Source organism: Pteropus medius, unplaced genomic scaffold (genome assembly GCF_902729225.1).
Source record: "Pteropus medius unplaced genomic scaffold, Ma_sr-lr_union100, whole genome shotgun sequence".
Lineage (NCBI taxonomy): Eukaryota > Metazoa > Chordata > Mammalia > Chiroptera > Pteropodidae > Pteropus > Pteropus medius.
The window spans coordinates 5,851,382-5,871,136 of NW_024349801.1; the positions used below are offsets into that span (position 1 = coordinate 5,851,382).

Sequence of the window (19,755 nt, forward strand, 5' to 3'; positions counted from 1 at the left end):
TGTCTTTTACAGGTTCCATGTGAATGTGAATTTGGGGGGACACTATTCACCCCAGTACACCCACAGGGCTCCAGGCCCTACCCACTTGCAGAAATCCAGGGGACCTTAAGGGCAGGAACTGGGGCTGCTGTCTGCCCAGGGCCCCGCCTTCCCTTCTGACTGGGGACTACCAACACCCACAAGGTCCGGGCACCTTTCAACTCAGGGATGCTCAGACTCGCTGAGCTTGCTCAACTAGCCAGCGGGGGGTGCCCAAGAGCAGGCACTGCCCTTCTCCGCTGCTCCTCCCAGGGAGAGTCCTGGGAAAAGAAGGGAGGCTGGACTCTCCATGACACTGAAGAGGGAATGCTCCCACACCCCCTGCCAACAGCCTGGCCCCAGCACAACGTGGCCTCAGCCCTCCCCGGAGCATGCAGGCTGGAAGGCAGGGAGGAGCTAGGGCTGGTGCTGCAATTAGTAAAAAAATAATTGCAAAAAGTAATTCTGTGAGGAGACGCCCGCCGAGAGCACAGCCATGACAGGGGCTTCTCCATAAACAAAAGGACGCCAGGCTACCCCTACCCGCCAAACAGCAAACACACAGAAGCACCAGAAACAGCTTTATTCAAGCCCAAATCCGCAGTAGCCCCCATCCCTCCACCACATCATGTCCCTCCCTCCAATCCCGATTTCACCCTGTGTAGCTCTACTCAACTCCAACCATTCCCCCACCCCTCCCCCAGGAACAGCGCTCCTCCAGGAGGGTCCAGCTCGGCTCACGGACCTCAGGCCTGAGGTCTGTTTCAGCTTCTGAATTTGCCCACCAATGGTTTTGAAGGCCAAGCCCCCAGGCCCTGCTGTTCCAGGAGGAGAGACAGCTGCTGGCGTGCCTCCTGGTAGGTTCCAGCCTAGGGCAAGAGATGAGAGGGTGTGAAGAGATGGTGCTTGCTGGGGGTGCAGAAGGAAGAGGGCGGGAGAGGAGGGGAGCAGCTGACCTTGGCCTCCTCATAGGTCTTCAAGGCCAGGAGGTGGGACTTCCCGAGAGCTTGGGCGGCCTGGCGGAAGGCCCGGAGAAAGGCCGCCTTGCAGAGGCGGGAGGGAGGCCCAGGGGCAGCACTGGAGACGGAGAGAAAAGAACAGGGAGATCAGAGGAAGGAAAAGATGAACTGAACTAACACCCGCACCACGCCCCTCACACCATCTCCTTTCAAGTCATGACAATCTCAGGGGATATCGTGGGGTGTCATGGGTGGGTAACAGAAGCGCAGGCCATGGTCATAGAGCTGTAAGAGGCTGAGCTGGGATTAGGACCCAAACTGGTGGCTCGATGCATGCTCTTATCTCACAGGCAGGGAGATGGGGAGCCCTCACCACCAGACCCCTTCTCCAGCCCACCCACGGGCCTTTCTCACTCGGCCTTCACACGCCCAGTAGTCGCATCCACAACCTCGACATCAGGGTCCCCCAGGCTCCAGTTGAGGCTCAGGTCATGGCAGGTGTTGGGAGAGGGGTCACAGGGGCCCACGGGGGGCCCTGAAAACAGGTGCAGTGTGGTACGGGTGTAGGGAGGTGGCAGGTGTGACCCCAAGACACTGTCTAGGCTGGGCCGGGTGTGGATGGCATTGCTCAGAGTCGGGGGGTCGTGGCAGGGGTCAGCTGTGGCGGCAGAAGACACACAACAAGGTTTGAGTCATCACCACCCTCTCCCACACACCACCCAGAGTCCACCTTCCACCCTCACGCCCCTCAGGGTCCTCACCCAGGACAAGGCTGGTGGCATAGAGGGGGGGCAAGAAGTGGGCTAGCAGGGCGCTGCCCAGCCCCAGCACAGCCCAGCGTGCCAGCTTGTCACTGGCCGAAAGGCAGCCCACGTGGGTGTCCCGGAGTGCGGGTGCCACGTAGCACACGGGCTTCAGCTCCCCTTGGATATGGGCCTGCAGGCGGAAGGGGGTGCTGTGAAGGAGACGGCCCTCTGGGGATGGTGGGAGGCTGCAGAAGCAGAGGAGGAAACAGGACATTGGGCACAAGAGCCAGAGCTGGTCTTCTGACCCCACCTGACACCGTCTTTCCCAATCTGACCACACCCACAGTGGCTCTTCACATACTAGATATCATGAGCAGCTCCCTTGGGGGTGTTGCTGATGTAGATGTGTAGGAAGATCCGGGGCTTGAGGGTGAACGGGGCCCCAGGTCCCGGCTGGGGGGCCAGCACAGACCGCTCCCTGCCCTTGGGGCCTCCCTGTGTCACCAGCAAGAGCTGCCGGAACAAGAATCTGGGAGAGACAGAAGAGCCGCTGGGAGATGCTGCATCCTGCCTAAGGCTGCCACCGAGTGCCCACCCTGTCCGCCCTTCACCTCAGCAGGGCCCGCCGAGCGATGACCAGACCATGGCAGTCGTGGAGCTGCCGGCCCGAGAACTCCAGCCAGCCAGCACAGCTGCTGCTGCCTGTGCCCAGTGCCACCAGCTCGTAGATCTCCTTGGCATGACCCCTGGCGCCTGGGACCTCTGCAAGGGGAAAAGGCAGAGATTGCCCGGCCTAAGACGAGGGCCCCACAGGGGCCTTCGGAGGTGCGTGGGTGAAGGGCAGGGCAACCGCTACCTCTCTCCAGGATGACTGCCGCCACGGTCCCCTTACAGGCCCGGTACGGTGAGGTCTCGTCCACCAGGCGGTCAAAGCCAGCGCTGACCACAGCTGCGCAGCGCTGCTCGTGGGTCAGAATGTTCTCTGCACATGGGGGAAAGGATAGAGGTGGGGACCCCGCAGGCCATGCCACTCCCCTCGCCACAGGGGTTGGGTCAACAGGGGCCCACCTACCTATACTCAAGGAGCTAGGTGGAGGCTTGCTGGGGGTCTTGGGGGCTCTGGAAGAGAGACAAGGGGTGGGTTACCATTGTCCTGGGTCTGCCCTCCTGTCCTTTGTCTTTCAGGAAGCCAAGAAGTTCCATTATTGTGGTGGTGGTGGGTTCATCTTCCAGAAACCAGTTCCTGGGCTGTTCTCCTAGCAGTCCCTGCCCCCAGCTCCTTGAAAGGCCAGTCCCGATGCCCAGATGGTCTCTGCAGCAACTCACCCTGTCCCCACACACATGCACAAACACAGTGTTTCAGCCCCCCGCCTCCAGTTGGGGCTCGGTCACCTGGGACACCTGCCCCCTCACCTGGGCTCGCCATCTGACTCTGGATGTAGCTGAGGGCAGAGAGAGCCGCCTGCTGTTTGGCTTCCTTCTTGCTGCTGGCAGTGCCCGTGGGGCAGGCCACCCCATCCAGTTCCACACACACAGAAAAGGGGAAGCGGGGATCTAGGGAAGGAGGGGGCCGTGAAGCAGTGCCTTGCACTTCATGCCCGTTGCGGGCCCTTTCTAGGAGGGCCACGACATCTGCCCCACCTGAGCCACAGCAGCTGTCAGCTGTGCTTCCTCCTGACATCTGAGACCGAGGACAGCCGGAATGATAAGGAGACAGACTGCCAATTCCTGCACCAGGCACGGCATGTGTTTTGGTGGACTGGGCCCGTCATCACGCAGAGAATCCTCCTAAGCCCCTCTGAAATAGGCCTGTAAGATCCCATTTTATAGAGGGGGGTACACAAAGGGCGGGCAGTGTACCCAGGTAGTGCCAGAACCCAGATTCAGGGCCATGCTGTTCTCGGGATGAGGACCCTGAGCACATTGCAATCCCTGCCTTTCCCCAGACACACAGCTTTATTTCTCTTCCACGTTTGAAAGGTTTGTCTATCAAACCCTATCACTTTAGGTGTTACTTATGACACAAAACTGACAGGTGGAAATCCTAGAACTGGGTTCACGTGGTCAAAAGGCCTAAACTTAGTTCATGGTGGTCGCTGGTACTTGCTACTAAATTGTTTCTCAAAAGGACTGCCCTTTTAGAAGAAAATCCGCACCTAGGCACTGCTCGCTAGTGCTCAGATTCACCTACTTTAAAAGAGCATCAGAGATGCCAAAGGGTAGATGCAAGAGGAACACTGGCCTCAGAATACCAGCGCATGGCAGCTAGCATGGCAAGAACTAAACCTGGCAACAGTGATCAAAGGACACTAAAACCACAAGGTGACTGTCATGGGGAACAGAATATTCACACCATTTCCAGACGCCACCCCTCCCCCCTCATGACTAATTAAGCACGAAGGGGAAAGTAAAGACACCTGTAGGATGCCACCTCAGGCCCTCCCAGCTACCATCACCATTGGTTGGACAAACAGATCACAGGCCTCCAGCCAATAAAGCACAGCTTGAACCCAAGCCTGAGGAAACAGACAAACCCCAGTGTAAGGGCGTTCTACAAAACGACTGGCCCTGACTCTTCATAAACATCAACGTCCTGAAGATAAAGACAATTGCTTCCGATAAAAGGAGATTAAAGAAGTGTGACAGCTAAATGTAATCGTTCACGGTGGGTTGGGGGGCCATTATTGGGACAATAGGCAAAATTTGAATGTGACTGGTAATCAGGTAATGGTATTTATTATATTAATGTTTAAATTTCTAGAACTTGATCGTTGTCTTGCAGTTATAAAGCAATGTCCTTGTTCTTAGGAAATACACACTAAAGAGTTTAAGGGGTAAACTAACTTTCAGATTAATAAAAAAAATAATATTGTGGATATTCATATATAAATATATAGAATGGAGAGAGACATACAAAGCAAAGGTGGCAAATGTTAAGTGGAGAATTTGGGTGAAGAGTTTGTGGGAATTCATTTATACTATTCTTTGAAATTCTGTAAAAATAGAAAATAAAAATAAAAGTGACTCAAAACCGTGCCTACCCACATAAACAGTGGAAAGGGAAATGTCAAGCAGAAAGTGGGGCAATACAATCCTGTGGTTCAGCTTAGGCTCCAAAAAAATCTGCCTGGGCTCATACAGCTGTAGCCACGCAGCTACCGCCTCTCTGGCCCTCTTCCCATCTGTAGAATGGTAGCAACAGTATTGAACCTGCCTTAAGGAACAGTGAGGACTCAATGAGTTAACGTGACTGGAGTCCTTCAGACAGTGCCTGGCCCATCATCCAGAACCCATGAATGTTGGACATTATCATTTGTATTGAATCCATTTTCTTATTTTCTGTATTCTTGATGCCCTGGCATTTGGGCTCTTGATCCTGTAGAGACCACCCCTCCCGAGGCTACCTATTTTCTAGAGATAGCAAATGACTCCCCTGCAAGCATGCCTTTGATATAAAAAACAAGCAATCTAGAGCTCACATCCCAACCATCAAACTCTCACTCAAGGCAATATTCCTCATATCCTTACCCTAGGGCCATGTATTAGACAACTAGGGACCATCCCCAGAATCCCTAAATTTACTCACTGCTTTGCCTTACTCAATCCTAAGCTTACTCAGCCTACCTGCATTGCTTCAACCATTCCTTCCCAAGAAAAACCCCAAAAAGGCTCTGGAACCTGCTCTTTCCCGTCTCTTCTGCCCCCTGACCCACCTTGGTCCCTTCAGACATGGCCCTGTGTGGTGAGCTGTGCCTTGTTTTTAGGGATCTGTGACTATTTACTTCTTCCTTCATAACCATCATTTCTATGTCTGCTGTCCTACCACACCTGATTAAAGCAAATCCTAGGTACATATTTAATACATTATTTCTTTTTGAGCTGTTCATTTGGGAGTCTCTTAGATAGTTTCACAAAAATTCCCAAAAGCAATGATTATCTTGCTATCTCCTTAGAAACTAGAAATGCACTGGCTTAAAGGATGCCCTGAGGAAGAGGAAAGGACGCAGTAATGATTATCTCTAGTGTTCCCACTATCAAATTGATAATGTATTTAAGTCAGGGGCTGGTCCTCACTCAGTTATCTCAAATGCTATAAAGGCGACTGTAATTGCATGTAATTGACCTTTGAAAAAGAAAAACAAAAAACAAAAAACAACCACATGCGAAAGGCTGGGTAGCTTGGGGCACGTCTTTTAACCTTCACGAGCTTCTCGGATGGGAATAACGTTCACCCTGCCGTGACCTGCCACAGTTAGATGTCCGGTGTAGCCGGTAGACTAGCACCATACTGCTTACCGCAGGAGTCTACTTTGGGTGGGGAGGGGACAGGCAAAGGCTCAGGCTCAGCTCAACGTCCCCTCTGATTTATCTGGGGTTAGCCCAGACGTGCTGCTGTCCCAGGCCTCCGGGCCTCACCTGCTGTCTGGTCCTCTCGGAAGTTCAGGGAGACGCCCTGACTGGCCGCGTATTGCGTAAGCAAGGCCACGGCCTGGCCAGGTGGCGGGTCTTTGAGCTGTAGGCCCAGGGGTCTGGCTGCCTTCGGAAAGTCCCCGGCAGGCCCTGCAGGCGGGACAGAGACCCTCGGGGACATTTCCAGCTGTTCCCCCAAGTCTTCCGGTGCCTGAGCTGCCCCTAGTACCCCGACTCCGGCTTCCGCCCGAGGCCCACCATCTCCTGCAGCAGCCGAGACCAGCGGCTGCCCGCCCCCCTCATTGTCCACTATGCTGGGGGCAGGCGCAGGCTCCCAGGGGTCTTGACCCGGGCTAGCTGATGGACGCCAGGCGTTGGGCCCGGGGCTGATCTGCAATGAAGCCGCCAGGCGGGGCTTCCTGCGGCCACTGTCGTCCGTGCTGGCCGCTGAAGCCATGGCCGAACGTGAGGACCAGAGGAGAGTGGGCCGAGCTTGATCTTGCAACGCCTGCACCCTTTTACACGCGCCAACCGGCTCCCGCGTGGGGAGCACGTTGTGCCGCGTATAGCGCGTGGCGAGCTCCGCCCCGACTCTGCTGCTGGCAATGAGAGCCTGCAGAACTGTGGCAGGCAGTGCTCGCAACCAATTGGAAGGCCAGCCTGGAGGTGGACAGAGTGGTCACCTGGCCAACACCCCTCTTCTGGGGCGGGGCTTCGGGCGCAGGGGTTGTAGGGGGAATATGGGTGCATTCCCATCAGCCTCTTCGCCTTTGCGTGGTCCTGGGGAAGCGTTGACGAAGAAAGGGGTTGGGGACTCTAGTCCGGCGTCTCACCTGGCTTGCGTGTAACACCACAACCATCACAACAGCCAGTCCCCAGCTGCTTAACTGAGCCTGGAGGTACTCATCCGTTAAATAAGGTGTTCTAAATTGAAGCAGTCCCACAGCAGCTTTAGGATCTTCGTTTAAAAACTCTGAACTGTACACGTTCCCGAATGCAACCGAAAGTGCTCTGTAGCCAAAATTAAACATTTGGCACCCTGCCCTTTTTTTCTTCAGAAGAGATTTTTAAGTTAGCTCATAAAAATACCACAACTCTTTAAGATGAGTGACTAGGGATAAAGGAGAAAGAAAAATACGATGAAATTAGGGATGAAGACAATGTACATATGGCTTGCTGTGATGTAACACCTAATTGCTAGAAGGAGGCCAAAAATATAATTGAGTCTTATAGGAGCCAGTGATAGGGAAAACATAACCAACTACTGTTCACAATCTTTAAGATTTGTCCCATTGCTGCAGATTGCTACCTTTGGGTCTGACAGTGTTCGCCAGGATTGTGGCTGTGTGGAATCTGGAGCCTATACAGAGCAGTTGGTGGAACCAGGAATGTTTAACTTAGGAAGAGCAGGTGTTAGGGGCAGAGTAGATTCAACCTCCCAAACATTTCAAAGATTGGCACCAGGAAGAACAATTCTGGTTTTGGAGTGTAGTTCAGAGAGCAGAATTAGGCCTAATTCTGGTGTTCAGAAATGGAGTGATGGCTGCCCATAACCACAAGGACTTGAATAGAGTTGCCAAACCCAGAAATGTCACCAACTGGAAGTTGCATGAACAAATCATGATATATTCATACCGAGTAATAGAAAAACTACTGTTATGTGCACAACATGGATGAACCTCATAGACATGGTGCATGTAAGAAGCCAGACTAAAAAGAGTACTTCTGCATGATTGTATTTACATAAAGTTCTTGAACTGGCAAAATTAATAGTGAGAAGAGTCAGAACTGTGGTTACTTCTTGAAGTGGGTATTGACTGGGAAGCGGCACCAGGCAATTTTCTGGAGTAATGGAAATGTTCTATGTCTTGAGCTGGGTGGTGGTTATGTGAATTTTTATGTATGTAAAAACTCAGTAAGCTTTAAACTTCAGACTTGTGAACTTTACTGCGTGTTAGGTATATGTCAGAAAAAAAAAGAAAAGAAAAGAAACAGCTTGTTTAGAGAAAGGAAAGAAAGAAAAAATGGAATTGGCCCCTCAGTGCAGAAGCTGAATGGGTGTCTCATAAGATTGGTAAGAGAAATAATGATTCCTCAAAGATGTCCAGGTCCTGATCCCCTCTGACTAGGAATATGTTACATCGTATGGCTAGGGAGATTAAGGTAGCAAATTAAGTTTTCTAATCAGCTGAGATTAAGATAGGGAGATTATCCTGGGTTACCTGGGTAGGTCCATGTAATTACGAGGGTCCATAAATGGGAAAGAGGGAGACAGAAGAGTTGGAATCAGAAATGGCATCATGAGAAAGCCTCAATGGGCCATTGCTGGCTTTAAAGATGGAAGGAGGTGTTGAACCAATAAATGCAAGCAGCTTTTAGAAGCTGGAAAAGGGCAGGCGGTGGGGAGGGGTGGACAAAACCAAACCCAATTCTCCCCTGAAGCCTCCAGAAAGGAACATAGCCCTGCTGACACCTTGATTTTAGCCCAGTGAGACCCATTTCAGGCTTCTGACCTCCACAGCTATGTGATATTGTGTTGTTTTAAGCCACTCCATTTGTGATAATTTGTTACAGCAGCAAAAGGAAACAAATATAAATGGCATTCAATTTTTTTTGCGTATATACCTGTAAAATTATTTTGAAAACTTTGTATCCTAAATATTTTTAGTCACAAGTTTAAATAATTACAAAGATGCAGTTTTTAAACTTATTATATATTATAATCATCTTTCTAATATATTTTCACCAAAACCATGTGAATGCAGACTAAGCTTATTCCATTTATGAAAAACACTTTCCAAATGATTTAACTGGCAAAGCCTGTCTTCATAGTCAAACCACTCAACTAAATCAGGCTTACTTTCTATCAGAAACAGTCTGACTATTTCTTCAATTTAAATAAATGTGTTGATATTTTCTTAGAAGAACCATCTCGTTTCATTCCACTTTTCATTATTCAAATATTTATCAAGCATCTGTTCTTCTAGTTGTTTGAGATGCATTGGTGACCAACAGAGACAGAATTCCTGTCCTCCTAGAGTGACTTCTGAATTCTATTTCTAAGATAGGTAGCTGCGAAGGCACTTAGCCTAACCAAGAAGTTAAAGTCTCAATGAGATAATTTGTTAACAGCCAGCAGTATTTTCTTTTTTCTTTTTAAAAAAGACTATCGAAGTAAAACATATGAACAGAAAAGTGTACAAATCATTCGATAAATTTTCACACATTGAACACACCTATGTAACCAGCACTCAGATGAACAAAGAAAATATTGTTAGTCCCCAAATTCTCCCTCCTGCACCCTTTCATCATTGCTTCTTACTGAACCTGCTTTTCTTAGTCTTACGGTGACTCTCTCCTGCAGGAACACTGCCTTTTGGAATTGCCCCCTTGTTCAGTGCCCGCCTTGGGCAATGCTCCAAGATTGGGGAAAAAGTGATTGAGGAGATGCAAACGGAGAAACATCTGATTCCAAGGATCTTTCAGATAAAAACTATATAGATGGAAGCTGAGAATTTGGAAATCGATTCTTTAAAGTAATGGTTCTCAAAGTGTGGTGCCTGGACCAGAAGTAGGAGCATCACTTGGGAACTCATTAGAAATATAAATTCTTGGATCACATCCCAGGCCTACTGAACCAGAAACTCTGGGGGTGGGGCCCAACAAGTTGATTTAACACATCCTCCAGGGGGTTCTAATGTGATCAAGTTTCAGAGCCTTTGGGTTAAGACAATTGTAAAACTTATAATTTCACAGTTCTAAAAGCTTGGCCCCCAAACAAGCTGAATCAGCATCACCTGAGAACTTAGCAACACAAATTATTAGGCCCTACCCCAGCCTCACTGAATCAGAAACCTGTGTTTTAACATGTTCTCCAAGTGATGTTGATGCCTGCCAGAATTTGAGAATCAATGTCTAAAGCTATACTTGCCTGACCACTGGGAAAGCCTTATGCATTCCCAGGCATACTTGTACCCTAATTTGTAAAGTCTGCGTAATAGGGTATTAAGACAATCATTAGGATTCCTACTGACTAATACAGTGCCCAGTTCATACTAGGTGCTCAATGTTTGTTGAATGAGCTAATTTAAAACTCAAAAGAACCCTTCGAAATAAAAAAATTAGTTAAGCATAGGTGGGATTCGAACTCTCCACAAAACAGCCTTCACTCTTAGGATTTGAGATTTTATTTCTGCTGTACTCAGCACCGCCTCCGCTCCCATTCCCCCTCCGCCCGGGCGGTGGCGCTCTAGGTCGCCCCTGAAGCCAGACTGGGAGGCAGGATTTCCTGCCTCGAGAGAGCACTTCCGTTCCGGCCCGGAAGACCATTAATTGCTGATGCTATGGGGCTGATCGTGGAAAGTTGCTGAAGGTAGGGTGTCGCTTTGGGCTCCCTCGTGTTACGAAGGTCACATGAGCATCACGCGGAGGTCCATTTCCTAGACGAGCACGGCGAGGCCCGGGTCACGTAAGTGCTCGTGCCGGGCGGCAGAGAGAAGGTGGTCCCGGAGCTGGGAGGAGAGCTTGGGTCTGCCCTCTGAGCGGGTCCACGGGCCCCAAGCTGTGTGCCTTTGGGACAGGTCATCCAACACCTACAGATTGGGTTATTAGTCTCTAGCTCGTAGAGAAGTAAAGAGCGGCAGCAGCTATCTGCTACACAGCGCTAGATGAGAGTCCTCTACTGTTGAATTTCTGGGACCCGGAGATAGAGTGGGTAGGGAAGACGTGTGTGAGGGGAGGAACCGTCCGGATTTCCTCATCCATCCCCTGCTACAGTCTCACTTTCTGTCGTGTGCCGCCATGGCAGTAACGCAGCCTTGGAAATCTGAAGGGGCCTTGAGAACCTCCGGTGAGATTGGGAAGTTGAGTTGTCTGTGGGGCGTTTCTGAGGTCGTGGGCTCCACCAGCGCCTTCAGAATCCCTGAGTTTGAGGCTGTCCTTTCTCCTTTTGTTCATTCATTCCTTCAGCTTCCTTATACTGATTGTTACCATGTAGTAAATACCAAGGCAATGGGCATAATTAAAGTCTCTTCCTCGTGGAGACTATTAGAGCAGTTAAAAAAAAAAAAAGCTTCATATTTAAATATGTAATTACAAATTGCAGTGCGTGTTCTGGAGAAAGCATGCAGGGTGTTGTGGGAGGATTGGGTTGGAGAACTGAGAGAGGCTTTCTGACTCGAAATCTGAAGGATGAGTAGGATATTGTAGGTAGAAAGGGCGCTGGCAATTATTCTAAGCAGAGAGAATGTGTGTAGAAGCCCTGTGGTGAAAAGAAGCATGGTGAAGAATAATCTAGAGGGGCTCTGTGTGATTGGATCCCAGGCACAAGAGATGAGCTGGAGACTTTTGTGTGTATGTGCTGATTTATCAGGGATACAGCCACCTCTGGAAGGCTTGGGTGCGCCTTAACTGCAATCAGTACAGGCAGTCCTATGGAAGCCAATGTTTTTCACAAAGACTCACTGAGCATCTCCTTGATTCCTGCCACTATCTTCTCTGGTCATGGAAAAGAGAATGACAGCAGCAGCTAGACACCACTAACTTGGGAATAAGTCAGAAACAGTCCCTGTTCTTGGAGAGCTTGCAGGCTACTGGAAGAGATAAGACTATGTATAAGCCACAACTAGAATGAGGCCAGCGTGCTAGAGAAACATATTCATTCGTTTGACAAGTATTTACTGTCATTTACTATGTGATGTGCATTTCACATGGCCTGAAGGTACATGGATACACTGAATTTACAGAATAAATGGATAAAATGCAGCGGCAGTTCCAAGGGAAAAGATTTGTGCTTACTAAGACCCTAATGCTAGTATTTGCTTTTAGATGCACAGGAGAGTAGCAGTGCAGAACTTGGACTTTGAATTGGATGCGGGGGTTAAGCTTTTGATCTTGGGCAGTTGCCTCTTGCCTGAGTCTCAGTGTCCTAAACTCCAAAATAGGGAGAATAGAAGAGTAAATCATGTATTACCATGTCTGGTAGATGTTTGCACTCAATAAATGAGCACTGCTGTTGTTTTTGCTGTTAATAAAAAAAGAGGAATTGTGTGGCTACTTTTAGAGCACTTTCTATTTAGCAAAGCCCTTTCACTAAATTTATTTTTATTCAACACATAGTGCATTTCCTGGAAGCTACTGTCCTTGACAGTGATAAGACAGACTAATTAGACTCGGTCCCTAGCTTTGGGGAACTTGAGTTAGTCTTGGGAGTGTAGCCTGGAGTGTAGGGCACGTAGTCTACAAATATGTAATTGTAATACCTACGAGCTATCGTAGAAGCTGACCCCTCGCCACCTATCCGACTTCATCCCCTACCACTCTTCCTCCTCATTCATTCTATGGCCTCTTCTTTATTGCTCAAACACTTCCTGCCCCAGGATTTTTGCACTTGCTATTTATTCTGCTAGGAACCCTCTTCCCAGGTGTCTGTGTGGTTCTCTCCCTCATTAGGTTCAGGCTCTGCCAAACACCACACCAAGGTTTTCCCTGGTTACCATCACTAAAACCTTCGGCCCATTGCCATCTCTTCCCTCATGGGTGGTTGTTGGTTTTATATTTGACAGTAGGCTACATACTCATTTGTTCTTGATTATCTGCTTCTCCAAAGAAAGTATACTCTTCTGAGGGCACATTTTACCCTCCTCGGAACCCTGGAGACTGTTGGTTAGACTCAGGCGTTTGAGAAGGCCAGCGTGATGTGTGGTTCTTGCTTTCCAGGATGGACTTCCCCAGCTCCCTCCGCCCCACATTGTTTATGACCGGCCCACTTGGTCTGAGTGATGTCCCTGACACGTCCTTCATGTGCAGCTGGAGAGATGCACTGTCGCTGCCAGAGTCCCTACCCCAGGACGCCGAGGTAGGGATGGTGGGGAGAGCCCTGGAGGCTCTGGGGTGGGCGCCTTCACTCGGCCCCCGTTTTCTAGCATTCACACCAGTTGGCAGGAGTATAGGGTGATGTGTCTGCTAAGACACAGGCTGAGCCAGAATCCCCTCCTTTGGCGTCCATGGATCAGCCTGCCATCCACAGAGGGTTCACTCAGTGGGAGCTGTTGGCTCGCTCTTTCTTACCTCCCTTTCCCCCAGCCTTTCCTTTCTCTATTTGTTCAACAAATACTCATTGAACAGCCCCTACAACGTGCCAGATACCTCCTTAGGCCCTGGGTGTTCAGAGTGACTAAGTCAGATACAATCCCTGCCCCGTGGTACTTAGAGTTGGGTTGAGCGAGAATAGACAGTGAATAGATTGAAGTATGATAACAGCTTTGAGCGAAACCAAAAGTATGCCGAAACAGCGCAGTGGGATGCGGCGGGGAGGGGAGACCTCCTGGGACAGGAAGGACACCAATTCTTTCCCTGGCAGCCTAAGCCATCTGGCTGCTACTGGAGACAAGCTGGCTAAGAATTACACCAGACAGAGACAAGTGGGTGCGAAAATCAAGAGAGAAAGTAGGGGGCTGGGGAGGGGAGCAGTGGTGCTTCCTTGACAAGAAAGGGCTTAAGTCGAATCGGCCCCCTCCAGGAGCCTGGCATGCTGGCTCTTCCAAGTCCCCCCGTGTTTGAGCTGAACCACCCTGCAGCAGGGAGTGGCCTGTGGGTGCCCTCAGTAAGTGACCACAAGGCGTCCTGAGTGGAAATGAGAATCAGGTGGAATTCAGGTCAGCCAGTAATGATGCAAGGGGCTCCTCTGAGAGCCAGTGTGTCTGGAGGTCAGAAGCACAGATTGGAGTCAGGCTGCCTGGGTTCAAAACCGGTTCTTCTCTTTACTGGCTCTCACCTTGGGCAAGGTGAGAGCCTCCCTGTGCCTCCACTTCTTCATCAGTAGTGACTGACGATGACAATTGTACAAACTTGGCAGGCTCTTATGAGGATCGAATGAGTTAATATAAGAAAGTGCTGGTGACAGTGCCTGTCCTGGGAGCACACTCACTGTTGTGTTGTCATTGTGGTCATGTTTCCACAGAACAGGGTGCCACACTTGGCCAAGGGACTGTTCTGGGAGCCGGACACCCCTGGGCCCCTTCCCTTGCTGCCACCTGGGCCTGGTAAGGGTCTTGATCCTCAGGGTCCCCTACCAAGCTGCTCCCCCATCTCTTCTTCCACCCAACTCCCCCTCCCCCACCTTGAAACCTTTCCTTTCCCTACTAATGCTCTCCGCCCCCAGGGTCCTAGTCACTTTGGACCGTGGCTCCGCTTCTGGACCCTTCCCAGTCCCTAGGACAGACCCCTTCCCCAACCTCATTTTCCTTCAGATCCCTGGGACCCTGGCCTGACTGCCCAGGACCTGCTTTTCCGGGGAGGTCCTAAGTTCCGGAGGCAGCCGCGAGCTGTGCTGGATGTTACTGAACAGGTAAGTGGCCCCACTGGAATGAACAGTGCTTCGTGTCTGGGGCTATGCTTAGTGACCTAGCCTTCTCTCCTCCTGCAGCTCAGCCGGTTCCTGTGGGACCATGGAGACATAGCCTATGCACCCCTGGGGAAGCTGATGCTAGAGAATTTCAAACTGGAGGGAGCACGGGTGAGTAACCCTGGCCAGGCAGGAGAGGGCCTCCCACTTTATGTTGGGGTGAGCCCTAAGGTGTGCGAGCTTGATGAGGCATTTCCACACAGGGCCGCTCTAAGAAGAAGACAGTGGTCAGTGTGAAGAGGCTGCTCGAGGACCTCGGTGGACACCAGCCCTGGGGGCAAGTGGCTAGTGAGAAAGGATGGGGCGGGTAGGCCTAGCTGGTGGTGGGGATGTGGAAGGAACTGGGACGTGGGTCCAGGTTTTCATCATATTGCTCCCTATCGCATACAGTGATGAGCCATATTTACGCAGAATTCCCAACTCTACTAGCCTAAGGGGAAAGGGGAACTTAAATTCATGGGTTGCAGGCATGGCTGTATCCAGGTTTTCAAATGTTTGAAATCGAGCTGTGTCTTTTTATTTTCTCATCTTGCCTCTGCCTGGCTTAATTCCTAGAAAGTTTCCAAGTGCAGCAAGATGGCTTATGATTCCAAGGAAAGAGCTGGTGTCTTTTCCTGAGGCATCAATAGAAGTCCTGGGAAGGGTGTCACTGGCTTGGCTTGGGTGTGGTGCCCATCTGTGAGCCAATCACTGTGGCCAGGGGTGGGTCATGTGACTACCCCTGGGGTATGGGAATAGGGCGGGGTGGTCTAAAGGAAGAAATTCTAGACAGATTAAAAAGGTGTCTACTGCACCTGGCCTTTCTAGGGATGGTACCCAGTTTTCATCCCCATCACTGCCACAGCCTGACCCTCTTGCCATCCTCTTGTCCCCAGGTGTCCCTGGGCATACCTCAGCCACCGACAGCGCCGGTTCTCCATCCTTGGGGGCCCGATCCTAGGCAAGTCAGTGGCGAACCTCCTGGGAGAGCTGCTGCACGAGGAGCTGGTGATGCGGTGGGAGCAGCTGCTCCTGGACGATGCTTTTACCGGAGGTGCACTGGCCTGGCTTCCCGGAAGGACGCCCCAGGTTGGGCAGCTGGTCTACCCTTCAGGAGGTGCCTTGGACAGGCTGTGTATCCTTTATTGCTGCACAGGATCCCAGCTAATTCCTTCTGGTGGAGGAGGTGCTCTTGGCACCCTCCAGGGGGAGGGCAGGGCTGGGCGGGGGGGCTGGGCGGGTGCTTGCAGTGACCAGAGCTCCCGTACTTAATGAGAAGTGCAGATTTCCAAGAGGTCCGTCAGACCCCAGGTGGTGACCCTCGGATTCTTGGGGATCCTGGCCACATCCAGCTCCGGGGTCCTGTCCGGCAGGTGGTGACCCACACCGTACAGGGAGAATGTAAGGCCCTTAGACAGCTCCTTCCCCTGCTGACTGACCTCCTCCCTGATCCTGACCCTCTCCATCCCCTCCTTAGCTCTGCTGGCTGTCCGCTCTGACTACCACTGTGCCCTGTGGAAGGTCAGTAAGCAGGGGATACCAGCCCCTCTTCAAGTGCTGCGGGTCGAGAAGGGGGCCACAGGGATCAGCCTCAGGTGAGGGGGCTGAATCAGGCTGGTCGGCAGGGAGACAGGCACGGGAGAAGGGGGCGGCCCGACACTAATCACATTTGTGCCCTGTAGCCCTCACCTGCCTGGGGAGCTGGCTGTCTGTAGCCGTTCGGGAGCCATCTGTCTGTGGACTGCCCAAGATGGGTAATGCTACTTTCTCAAAAAACCCTCCATCCCCATAAATGTCTCCCTGAACTATAGCCCACATTCCCCACACAATATGTTCCCCACCCACCAACCCCCACTCTTAGCTGGCCTATCTCCTCAAGGCTTCGGCAAATCTACAAGGATCCTGAGACCCTTGTGTTTCGGGACCCCTCTCCCTGGCGTTGGGCAGACTTCACCGCCCACCCTCGGGTACTGACTGTGGGTGACCGCACCGGAGTGAAAATGATTGACACTCAGGTGAGATGGGGGACCGTCACCGGCCCAGCATCCTAGGGTGGGGCTTGCAAAGGGGACCTCCCCCAGGGTATGAAAAGCAGCAGGGCCAGTGAGTCCAACAGACTGATGGGGCTGGTGCCCTAGACCTTGGACTGTAGGAGGGTCGACCTGGCTTTCTCCCCCAGGGCCCGCCAGGCTGTGGCTTGCTCCTTTTTCGTGGTGGGGCGGAAGCAGAGTGTCAGAAAGGGGAACGTGTCCTGCTAACCCAGTACCTGGGAGAGTGTGGCCCCGAGTCTCTGCAGCCCACACTCCATCTCATCTGTACCCAGGTGAGTGACACATTCCCCCTCCTATCCCTCATGCACTGTCACAGCTGGTTACTAGAGGGTCCTGGGGCAACTGCAGGCAAAATAAGAATCACAAACCCTGATGAGTCTGTGGCTGAAATGGCCTCACAGAGGGATGGTGACATCTGAGCAGGGCTTTGAGGTGCCACTGGGGATGGACCACGTGAGGAGGAAAGGCATGAGGCAGGGAGCAGTCTTTGCAAAGCTGGACAATTATCTGTGCTCGGGAAAGGGGAGGAGGTCTGAGGGCCCCCACCTCACCCCCCAGGACCCCAGGGTGTTAGTAGGTGTATGTCAAGCATAGGTTCCAGGGTCCGGTGAGTTAGAGGAATGCTGGGTGAAAGGTGGGCTTTTTGTGATGAGACACCTCTTCGCCTCTCCCAAGAGCCCTTCTCCCAGTTGTGGCCTTTGGGATGAGACAGCGCCACCCACTTGGAAAACATCTGTGTGGGGCCGGGCAGATGAAGGTGGAGAGGTGCTCAGGGCTGGTCGCAGAATGAGTGACCACTCGGGGGTTTGCACTTGGCCCGAGAGCCATATGGGGCCACCCAGAGAGACTTATCGAGTATGTCTCCCACATCTCGGCCTCGTCTCTTCTGTCCCCCAGTTCTCGCTCTACCTGGTAGATGAGCGCCTCCCCTTAGTGCCCATGCTGAAATGGGACCACGGCCTCCCCTCCGCGCCCCTGCTGGCCCGGCTGCTCCCTCCACTGCGCCCGGGCTGCCCAAGGCCACTGCTCCTGGGAGGCCAGGGCGGCCAGCTGCAGCTGCTGCACATCACGGGTGAGGATCCGGGCAAGGGCAGGGGCATGTGGAGAGAGGGGCAGGGCTGGGGCCTGGACAATGCCTCAGCTGTCTGTCCTTCCTCCAGGGGAGGGGACCTCCACACCCCGGCTGGCAGGGCTCCCCCAGTCTCTCCCTTCCAGGAGCAACTCACTCTCCGCATTCCCCCTGCTGGAGCCCAGGAGTCAGCAGCGGCTGCAGGAGCGTCTGCAAGCACCAACCATAGGTGCGCTGGGGTAAAGGAGTGAGGTTGGGGGGCTGTGCCGCACCGGGCCTTGGGGTCACCGTCGTTGCTGTCTCTAGGTCTGGCTACTGCCATCTCACCCTCTGCCTCCACACCAGTCCTGTCGCTCTTCCAACTCTCAGCAGCTGGAGATGTCTTCCACCAGCGCCTCCACCTCCGGGAAGACACCAGTGACCCTGGGCCCGACGCCCACGCCCCCATGGCTTCCTGGAGCCCCCAGGACACTGCTTGCTGCCGCAGGTGGCTGAAGGCCTTGCTGGAAGAGCCTCCGGCTCCCCCTGTGTGGGCCGTGCCCACCTTTTCCTACCGCCGTCTGCTGGGCTTCAAGGAGCAGCAGAAGGTTGAGGGGAAGGTGCCAGAGGGTCTCCGGACGGCCATGGCCAAAGGGCAGCTACTGCAGCAGAGGGACCTGGGCTCGCTCCCCACCGCAGAGCCGCCCCCTGCCGCTGAGCCGGGGCCTGAGGATGAGCTCAGTGAACGGCTGGAGGCAGCCTGGGAAGGCCCAGCGGCTGCCTGGTGGGAGCAGAGGCGGGGCAGAGGCTCAGGGCCCGGGAAACAGCCCAAGCGGCACAAGCGCCGGACACAGCTATCCAGTACCTTCTCCTCGCTCAGCGGCCGCCTGGACTTCTCAGACGCCCCCAGCCCCCATCACAGCCCAGAACGGACATCCCCTGTGTCCAGGCCTCAGCCCCCGGTGACCCCACCCTCCCAGGAGTTGACCCAGGAGCTGTGGGCCCGAGGCGTCCCCTCAGAGCGGCAACAGACCCTCCGTGACTATATGGCCAAGCTACCGCTTCAGGGGGACTTCCCAGAAAGTGCCTCCGCTCCCCTATCCCAGACCTCAAGCATTCAGGCCACCTCCTTCAAGCAGCAGGCCCTCCGCGACTGCACAGCCAAGCTATCACTCCAAAGGGACACCCCGGGAAGTGCCACTGTGCCCTCCTCCCAGACCTCCAGCATGCGGGCCACCCCCTCTAGGCAGCTGGTGCCTGTCCTCTGTGGTTCTCAGCCACACCGGAAGAAGCCCCGCATGGGCTTCTGAAGACCCAGGAAAGCTGCCCCTCCATCTTCAGGGAGCCCTTGGTCCTGGAATAGCCATATTTTCTGTGACTGGAACTTAGGGAATAAAGAGGAAACAGTCCCAGCATGCAGACCTTTCTGCTTCCTGGAGGCCCCTGTGACTGGGAGACATCCAAAAGTGATTTGAAGCCAGGTCGGAATAGGAACAACAGAATAGTAATTTCTGCTGTTGCCTGAAGATATTTCCAAAGGCACATGGATGGGGCCCAAGGGTTCCTGTCCTGATGCCCTTCAGGGGGCAGTGCTGTGCTTGAAGCAGGGCTCCCGTCAGGCTGCGGGCTCTCTCACGTGAGCCGTGTCCCCTGGTGATGTTGGGTAACTGCCAGCTCACTGTGGTCAGTGACAGTGAAGCAAGACACTGAGAAGCGGCTGGTGCCTAGCGGTGCTCAGTGGACATCAGCAGCTGCTGTGGGCTAGTTTGTGCGTGTGAAGCAATTTCTGCCATGATCTGATGTTTTGTTGAGGCAGATGATTTGGAACCTCACTTAGGGATTGAATAAACTTGTCACCTGAGCGTGGTTTTGAATGATTAAAGTTTCTTAGACTAGAAGGCATCCACTTAAGTAGCTTCTGATGTCTAAAGCATACAGTTCGCTTCCTCAGAGTTCTGTAGCTCTGCTGGGAGGTTCTGCTCTCCTGAGAGGAAAACAGCCACTTGAAATTTCACAGGACACCAGGATCCGATATAGATTTCAAACCACACATAAGAGGAATGGTCTTATTTCAGGGTACGTGATGAAATGGATCGTATATGACTTGTGCGGATATTAAATAATGCAGTAACACATCGTC

At 52.5% G+C, this 19,755-nt stretch overlaps 2 protein-coding genes across 9 annotated transcripts; one reads left to right on the forward strand and one right to left on the reverse strand.

Annotated features, from left to right (window-relative positions):
* Window positions 1–782: 782 nt before the first annotated feature.
* ADAD2 (adenosine deaminase domain containing 2) lies at window positions 783–6,637 on the reverse strand. The gene is made up of 10 exons (XM_039888518.1): window positions 6,140–6,637; window positions 3,137–3,277; window positions 2,796–2,840; window positions 2,580–2,705; window positions 2,335–2,485; window positions 2,085–2,252; window positions 1,739–1,968; window positions 1,392–1,635; window positions 975–1,095; window positions 783–887 (listed from the first exon to the last, which is right to left on the reverse strand). Exons 1-10 carry the CDS (start codon window positions 6,588–6,590, stop codon window positions 783–785), a joined length of 1,782 nt encoding a protein of 593 aa, XP_039744452.1. The 5' UTR covers window positions 6,591–6,637.
* A 3,806-nt stretch (window positions 6,638–10,443) lies between these two features.
* TAF1C (TATA-box binding protein associated factor, RNA polymerase I subunit C) lies at window positions 10,444–19,477 on the forward strand. 8 transcript variants are annotated; one of them, XM_039888778.1, is made up of 15 exons: window positions 10,444–10,601; window positions 12,851–12,989; window positions 14,094–14,175; window positions 14,383–14,480; window positions 14,559–14,648; window positions 14,741–14,814; window positions 15,413–15,651; window positions 15,801–15,917; window positions 15,994–16,111; window positions 16,199–16,270; window positions 16,378–16,531; window positions 16,696–16,839; window positions 17,465–17,639; window positions 17,728–17,865; window positions 17,943–19,477. In XM_039888778.1, the coding sequence occupies exons 2-15, from the start codon at window positions 12,852–12,854 to the stop codon at window positions 18,923–18,925; spliced, it is 2,622 nt and encodes an 873-aa protein (XP_039744712.1). In that variant the 5' UTR covers window positions 10,444–10,601; window position 12,851; the 3' UTR covers window positions 18,926–19,477. The 8 variants fall into 8 exon arrangements, with proteins under 8 accessions (XP_039744712.1, XP_039744713.1, XP_039744714.1 ...); XM_039888779.1 differs by having other exon boundaries at window positions 16,396–16,531; XM_039888780.1 differs by lacking the exon at window positions 15,801–15,917 and having other exon boundaries at window positions 15,413–15,633.
* The last annotated feature ends 278 nt before the right edge of the window (window positions 19,478–19,755 follow it).